General features: G+C 36.0%; 1 protein-coding gene across 1 annotated transcript; it reads left to right on the top strand.

Annotated features, from left to right (window-relative positions):
* Positions 1 to 4,808: 4,808 nt before the first annotated feature.
* On the top strand, positions 4,809 to 7,204 carry LOC114712576 (uncharacterized). Its single transcript, XM_028897126.1, has 3 exons — positions 4,809 to 5,161; positions 5,272 to 6,861; positions 6,976 to 7,204. Exons 1-3 carry the CDS (start codon positions 4,809 to 4,811, stop codon positions 7,202 to 7,204), a joined length of 2,172 nt encoding a protein of 723 aa, XP_028752959.1.
* The last annotated feature ends 1,384 nt before the right edge of the window (positions 7,205 to 8,588 follow it).

The raw sequence follows: 8,588 nt of genomic DNA, 5'->3' as shown, positions 1-8,588 counted from the left end.
ATATAATACAACAACTTTAACACTAAAATGGGAAGCTTTTTGATATCATTCAAAATTTTAACTAGATCCAATAGGATTATAGTAATATTTTAATGCGAAGATCTATTTACAACCTCAACAGCGACTATTAACAACCGAATGAGAGGGCATTAACAACCTAAGCAGTATCCGTTAACAACTTACTTTATAGAATTATATAACCTCCGCATAAGAGTAAATTATAACCAAATAGTATAATACAACAACTTTAACACTAAAATGGGAAGCTTTTTGATATCATTAAGAATTTTAACTAGACCCAATAGGATTATAGTAATATTTTAATGCGAAGATCCATTTACAACCTCAACAGTGACTATTAACAACCGAATGAGAGGGCATTAACAACCTAAGCAGTATCCGTTAACAACTTACTTTATAGAATCATATAACCTCCATAGAAGCATAAATTATAACCAAATAGTATAATACAACAACTTTAACACTAAAATGGGAAGCTTTTTGATATCATTAAGAATTTTAACTAAACCAAATAGGATTATAGCAACATTTTAATGCGAATATCTATTTACAACCTCAATGGTGAGTATTAATAACCCAAATAGAGCTGTTGACAATTTAGGCAGTATCTGTTAACAACTGGCTTTATAGGATAATATAACCTCTAACAACTATATAAGATTAACTTTAAGACTATTTAGTTATAATTTAATTAGTTATAGTTAGAAGTTATATTATCCGATAAAGTTAGTTGTTAACAGACATTGCCAAGGTTGTTAACAGTTCTCCTTAGGTTATTAATACTTATTGTTGAGGTTGTAAATGGATGTTTGCATTAAAATGTTGCTATAATCCTATTGGGTCTAGTTAAAATTCTTAATGATATCAAAAAGCTTCCCATTTTAGTGTTAAAGTTGTTGTATTATACTATTTGGTTATAATTTACTCTTATGCGGAGGTTATATAATTCTATAAAGTAAGTTGTTAACGGATACTGCTTAGGTTGTTAATGCCCTCTCATTCGGTTGTTAATAGTCGCTGTTGAGGTTGTAAATAGATCTTCGCATTAAAATATTACTATAATCCTATTGGATCTAGTTAAAATTCTTAATGATATCAAAAAGCTTCCCATTTTAGTGTTAAAGTTGTTGTATTATACTATTTGGTTATAATTTACTCTTATGCGGAGGTTATATAATTCTATAAAGTAAGTTGTTAACGGATACTGCTAGGGTTGTTAACGCCCTCTTATTGGGTTGTTAATAGTTGCTACTGAGGTTGTAAATCACAATGACAGAGCAAATGTGAATCTGGAATATGAGGGGCAATAATGTCATTTTACAAATCGAAAATATTACTCTGAGGTCCCTTGGGACCTGTCAGTGATTTTGACATTTCGTGGGACCTCAGAGTAATAAATTATCTTCTGTGGGATCTGTACGTAACTTTCCCTAAAAGTTACTTCCAAATAACATGAGACAAGTTCTATTGCAGAAGTAGTCATATACTTTTATTACAAAAAAAATCATATATTTAAAAAAGAACCGAGCTCAAATCAAAATTTTGAGATTTTAAAAGAAACAATATAGTAAAGGATAGTCTTACTGTCAAAATAAGAGACACTAGTCTAGAAAAAGTATAGATATTCCAAATTGTTAAACGTATCACTCCCCACTTGAAGATTAGAATAATAAAATAATAATTAATAAACGATAACATAGATGAAAAATCAAATTGATTACTATAACAGTGATAAATTAAAAAAATAGAAAAAAGAAATAGCATACCCATAATAGCACAGTAAAAAAGTAAAAAAATTTGTCAAACGTCTGGAACCAAGAATGAAGAAATATTAAAGCAAAAGAATGGAAGAAGATAGAGCAAGTGATGGAACTAGAGAGCAACAAGAAGAGTGAAATCGGAAAGACTGAAGTGATAAAGCAAGATTTAGCATGCAAAATATATAAAAGTGGCTTCACGGGCTGGCACAAAGGATGGAAAGTTGTCATGACAAATCAAGTTCTGGAGTAATAGGAAGCCAAAGGAGGATTCGGCTGTATTCATACAAAAAACTATTTCAAAAAGAAGCAAAAGTCATCATTTTTTGCGTGAACAATGTATTTTTTAATTTGAAAAACATAATTGTTGTGTCAAGCTAAAATCATTCTTCGTAAAAACGGTTTCACTTTCATCACATTCACATCACAAGTCGTTTTTGAAAAGAACGACTTGTATATGACTCTTAACTTATTTTTACAAAAACAGATTCAAATATAACATTTTAATAAATACTTTAAACATTGTAGTATTTTGGTAAAAACTTTTAACATTGTATTATTTCATTGTTTTTTAACTGTTTATAACGTTTCAAATTTTCAATTAAAAAAAATCAAGTCTTTAGCATTGTAGGTTGTAGGACATCAATACAATCATTATACTTAATTATGCATGAAGATACAGCCTTCTGTCCTAAGATGCTGGTGTAAGAAATTCAGGAAAAACTAAGATTTTTACAACTAGCTTTTCAGTCATCAATTAATTTGCCAGTATCTTTAGTTAGTACCTCAGGCATTTAGGGTGATCTTGAGATTCCCCTAATAGACCAGTCGATCTTTCTAGCCAAGAGGAAGTGAAATGATAAGATTAAATGTCTTATTTTATTCCTTAAGTACGGTCAAGCAGCCCAAGTCCTTATTTGCTGATGAAAATGCTCCATCCCAAGGCTTTTCATATTCCTTTGTCTTTAGTTAGCTTTAATGTGGACAATACATCCATGTCAAATTCATCGAGAGAAAAAGCTGAAACTTCAGCTTATGTTTACGAGAAGAAAATACCAAACCTTCATCAATAGTTGGCGGCTCTTGCAGTTACATTACGGAAGACATAACTCATCTTTGTTCTTTCTTTACTTTTGTTTCTTTCATATCTATTAGTTACTCTTTTCGTCTTCTATTTTTAACTCTGCATTTTGTGCTAAACTTCTAATATTATAACTCTTTATACCCATTTATTTGCTTAATATCATTTTGCCTCTACTTGAAAAGGATAGAATACATTGTATCAGTACTCTTTATACCCATTTATTTGCTTAATATCATTTTGCCTCTACTTGAAAAGGATAGAATACATTGTATCAGTTTTTTTGTGTTTGGCTTTTGGGCATGTTTTGGATTTGAATACCGCTGTAGATAAGATCTCAAAGAGTTAGAGATTATTTTTATATTTATTAAATTAGGTTTAAACCTGTGGAAACATTACAGATTTTTAAAACTTTTCGATACACAAAAAGTACACGCAAATCAATGGGGCCAGCAAAGTGATAAGAACACAGTTTTTTAATTAATAATAGTAGCATATGTAATATTGATTGGAGGAATAATTTAAAAACATGTGGAACGAATGGAGTTTTGTAACTACAAACTTTTGTCAGCCAAAAGTGTCGTTCATTCATATTCCCTGCATACACATACACAATAGTTAGGTCAAACAATGAAAATTCGGTCTAGAAAGAGTAAATTAAGATGATGATAAAAATCGTCTGAAAAATAAGTTACAAATACTAGTTTGTAAAAAGTTCAAAAAGATATATGTAAAAGTTCTCAAAAGTATTTCTTTTCCCACAAAGAGCTCATTTTTAGTGGGAAAAGCTGAAACAAATGAGCATTAAGTTTATTTGCATCATATTTATGTTAGCATGATTAAGTATGTATTTGAATTGTAGTTGAACAAAAAACATGTTGAATGAGTGTAATTTTTAAGATTGATTTTGATCAAAATTTAGTGAGTCTCGTTGAACAGATATTTCTGGTTGGAAACCTTTTTTTTTAAAAAAAAAATATGTAAAAAGTGATCTTGACAGAACTGATTTTGTTAGACTATTTTTTTTAGGGAAAATTTCACTGTAGGACCGCAGAAGACAAATAATTTCAAAGAGCCCCTAAAACATTCTGAAATCTCACTGCAGGACCAAGGGGCCAATCTGATATTAATTCCACAAGCGAAATGACGCCACTGCCCCTAATGAAGACTTATTTCCTCCGAAAATGAGACATATTATCAGCGGGTGTAAAAGACGGAAGAAAGACGGAAAGGGAGGAGATGGCGTTATTTCCTGCCTCTCCCATGCAGCGCGCCGGTGCGGAAGGGAGATAGCTGACAACCATGAGCTGAGAAAACGCAGTGGCGGAGCTTCACTTTTGCGGTCCGTCCCTCCGCCGTCTTTCGGACTCCAAGCTAGAGTTGGTGCAAGAGAGAGAAGTCGCAAGTGTGCCCTACAGTGTTGCGTGTTCTCTGGAAGTAGCGTCAGGTTGGCGTGGGAGGTAAGATTTTGTTGTTAAAATTTTGGTTTTGTTGGTGTGATTCGGTTAGCACAGGTGGGTTGTGATGGGTGAATGAGGAAGAAATGAGTATTTAAGTGCATGGGCATGTAGGTTGGGAGTGAGTTGCAAATCTTACGGTTTTATGGTTTAAGAAATTCATGCTGATGCTGTTTTAAGTTGTTAAAGATGTGGTGTTTGTGATGTTTTGAAAAGTGGGTGCATATTGAGAATAATGCACTGCTGAAGGAACATAGGTAGGCGAAAAAGAAAGGGAAATGGGTGTGTGGCCTGGAATGGGTTATATGACAGGTAGACGCGCAGAGGAATGGTGAAAATACATAGTACGATGGTAAATTTGGTAATTCTGATTGTGTGCGAGAAAAAGCAATATAATGTTGTGAAAATACTAATTCTTGTTGTCAATTGTCAAATTGCTGATGTAAACGTACGTTGTGTCATACTTGAATGATGTGCAGCAGCAGAGGATAAATGGCTAGCAGTAGTAGGAAACAAGTATTTTGCATCTTTCATGTTAGAGGGCACTTTGTAAAGACCTCAGAAGGGAAATTCATTTATGAAGGGGGCATCATTACTGGAAGATTGATTAGAGAAGGGATGACATATGAAGAACTACAATGCATGGTAGCTCATGATGTGTGGCCAGGGACTCGTGAATATAAAATGAAGTACACAGTTAGCTTTGACCGGGATACATTCTTGGATCTTGTTGACGATATTGGTGTTGGACAAGTAATTGAGTACAACAATAGTAGTGGCCATGTTTATGTTTGTGAGAATGAGAAAGACTTCACACAAGTGTCACAGCTGGACAGTGTACAAGAGTAAGTTGTTCTCAACTGGTTTTATTAAGATTGTGTGTAGGATAAGAAAGAATATGTCCAATTTTGATAAATTGAACTGTAATACTGAATAGCTGTATTTGTTTATGCAGGTTAGATGATTTGGTTGGCCCTTATGGAATGTCAGTATCTGCAATGAAATTGGATCTAGACACAGACAACATAAACATATCTTCCGTACAAGATGTGCCAACACTGATAGGAAGTGTAGGTATGGAAACGTTGCCAACCCCAATAGCGGTGATGAATTCATCAAAGTGGGCAGATTTGTTGATGTCAAGAGGGCAAACCTTTGTTAGTGCTGAACATTTTAGAGAGGCATTATATAAGTATAGCCTTGCACACAAGTTTGGTTACCGGTACGTAAAGAATGATAGGCATAAGATGATTGTGAAGTGCTGTGTAGATGGTTGTCCCTGGGAAATTTCAGCATATGGTGTAGGTGAGAATAATGGATTCCTAGTTGTGAGAAGATTTAACTATGAACACTTGCATTATGCACAAGACAACTTAGTTGTCCCTCAGAGAAAGAGGTGCAAACTTGCTTCAGCAGTCATAATAGATGAGTTGATTTCTTGCATGCACAAAGCTCCAAATGACATTAGACGGGATTTGGAAAGAGAGTATGGGTTGAGGCTCAACTACCAACAAGCATATAGGGCGAAAGAGAAAGCATTGGCAAAAATTCATGGTTGTCCGCAGGAGTCTTATATGCTAATCCCTTGGATATGTGAAAGGCTGAAGGAAAGTGATCCAGAAACGGTAGCAAAGTGGGTTGCATCATCAGATAATAGATTTCAAGCTGTATTTATTGCATACGGTTGCTGTGTAGAAGGGTTTTTGAAAGGTGGCAGACCTGTATTATATGTGGATGGATGCCACTTGAGTGGTCCGTACAAAGGAACGTTATTGGGAGCACAAGCGTATGACGCGGATAATGAATTATTCCCACTTGCATATGCGATTGTTGGAGGTGAGACGCTTGATGACTGGGCATGGTTTCTTGGTAACATAAAGGATATTACGGGCTCATTAGAAGTGACAATAGTATCGGATAGACACAACTCAATAAAAGGTGCAGTGCAAGCCGTGTTTGGAGGAGATCGACATGCTTTTTGCTACCGTCATGTGAAGGAGAATTACAGTGCTGAGTTTTTGAAGATAACCAGGGGAAAGAGGAGGACCAGCGGACAGACAAAGGAAGTTGCACTAAAATTACTTGATTCTATTGCATACGCAAGACTTGATAGAGACTTTGATTGCAGTATGGAAAAGCTAATGGCATTTTGTCCAGAATTAGGACAATGGCTTCAAACAAATGGAGACATTGAGCGTTGGGCACAAAGCAAATTTCCTTACAAGAGGTGGGACAATATCACAACAAATCTAGCCGAATCCTTTAATGCTTGGCTTGTTGGTGAGAGGAAGCACAACATAGCTGTCTTGATACATGAGCACAGGGAAAAATTGGCAAACAAGATGTACCACAGCAAAGAAGCCATGACGAATTGGAGCAATGGTGTGGGACCTAATATAGAGGAAAAGTTGATGGATCATGTGGCCAGATCAGAAAGAATGGATGTGCAAAATTATGGAATGAACAATTTCAGGGTCAGATGGGGAAACCTAGATGTGCGGGTAAATCTTGTGTTACGTGAATGCACCTGCAAAGGTTGGCAAATGTCAGGACTACCTTGCCCACATGCATGTGCTGCAATCAAGAAGGTATATGGTAATATATATGCATATGTCGAGGATTGCTTTTTACTCTCAGCCCAAAAGAAAATTTATGGCAGACTCATGATTCCAGTTGAGACCCATGACATCCCTAGGCCAGATTCCCTTCGATATGAAGATTACTCGTCCACCATCTTCCTACAACCACCATTGACAACTCGGCGTGCTGGAAGACCCAGAGGTAGGAGGATTGAATCACAATTCCAGCAGAAGAAAGCGTATCATTGCTCAGGATGTGGTGAAGCTGGTCACACTAGAAAGATTTGCACTAACCCGAACCCTGGGTGACTTTGTTGCTCAAAATGGTCTTTTATTTTTTTGGTTCAACACACAGCTACTTTTGTACATAAATGAGCCCCACTATGTAGTTATTGAGTTGTTGGGGAAGTAGCTATGACAACCCATTTTGATTTTTTGGTGGTGGGTTCGATTATATTTTGTATAGTGGTGTCAATAGTTGAAAAATTTCATGACAGTAGGTGACTATAGCTGTCGCAGGATATGTTAGGCTGTAATCTGTCCACATGCGAATGGACTATTTTTAGTTGTAAATATTTGTATGTATGTTGCAAATTGTGTAATGTCACTTGCAAACGGAGATTCCCCTGCCTGTCCACTGACGGACAGCTTCTTCGGGTGAAGGTCGTCATATGTAAATGGACTGATTACAGTTGTGAATATATATATGTATGTTGCCAATTGTCTAATGTCACTTGCAAATGGTATACGAAACCATACTTGGACAGCTTCTCCAGGTGAATCAGTCCGCATGCAAATGGACTATTTTTAGTTGTAAATATTTGTATGTATGTTGCAAATTGTGTAATGTCACTTGCAAACGGAGATTCCCCTGCCTGTCCACTGACGGACAGCTTCTTCGGGTGAAGGTCGTCATATGTAAATGGACTGATTACAGTTGTGAATATATATATGTATGTTGCCAATTGTCTAATGTCACTTGCAAATGGTATACGAAACCATACTTGGACAGCTTCTCCAGGTGAATCAGTCCGCATGCAAATGGACTATTTTTAGTTGTAAATATTTGTATGTATGTTGCAAATTGTGTAATGTCACTTGCAAACGGAGATTCCCCTGCCTGTCCACTGACGGACAGCTTCTTCGGGTGAAGGTCGTCATATGTAAATGGACTGATTACAGTTGTGAATATATATATGTATGTTGCCAATTGTCTAATGTCACTTGCAAATGGTATCGAAACCATACTTGGACAGCTTTCCAGGTGAATCAGTCCGCATGCAAATGGACTATTTTTAGTTGTAAATATTTGTATGTATGTTGCAAATTGTGTAATGTCACTTGCAAACGGAGATTCCCCTGCCTGTCCACTGAGACACTTCTTCGGGTGAAGGTCGTCATATGTAAATGGACTGATTACAGTTGTGAATATATATATGTATGTTGCCAATTGTCTAATGTCACTTGCAAATGGTATACGAAACCATACTTGGACAGCTTCTCCAGGTGAATCAGTCCGCATGCAAATGGACTATTTTTAGTTGTAAATATTTGTATGTATGTTGCAAATTGTGTAATGTCACTTGCAAACGGAGATTCCCCTGCCTGTCCACTGACGGACAGCTTCTTCGGGTGAAGGTCGTCATATGTAAATGGACTGATTACAGTTGTGAATATATATGTATGTTGCCAA

This window comes from Neltuma alba, unplaced genomic scaffold (assembly GCF_004799145.2).
Source record: "Neltuma alba isolate B1F8T4 unplaced genomic scaffold, ASM479914v2 tig00011375_pilon, whole genome shotgun sequence".
NCBI classification, from domain to species: domain Eukaryota; kingdom Viridiplantae; phylum Streptophyta; class Magnoliopsida; order Fabales; family Fabaceae; genus Neltuma; species Neltuma alba.
The sequence above is the reverse complement of the archived record's forward strand: the minus strand, read 5'-3'. Positions and strand labels throughout refer to the sequence as shown.

Coding starts and splice junctions, on each gene's coding strand:
- LOC114712576 (XM_028897126.1), top strand. CDS start 4,809: ATGGCTAGCAGTAGTAGGAAACAAGTATTTTGCATCTTTCATGTTAGA. Junction 5,162..5,271: donor CAGCTGGACAGTGTACAAGA/GTAAGTTGTTCT, acceptor TTGTTTATGCAG/GTTAGATGATTTGGTTGGCC. Junction 6,862..6,975: donor ACCTGCAAAGGTTGGCAAAT/GTCAGGACTACC, acceptor AATTTATGGCAG/ACTCATGATTCCAGTTGAGA.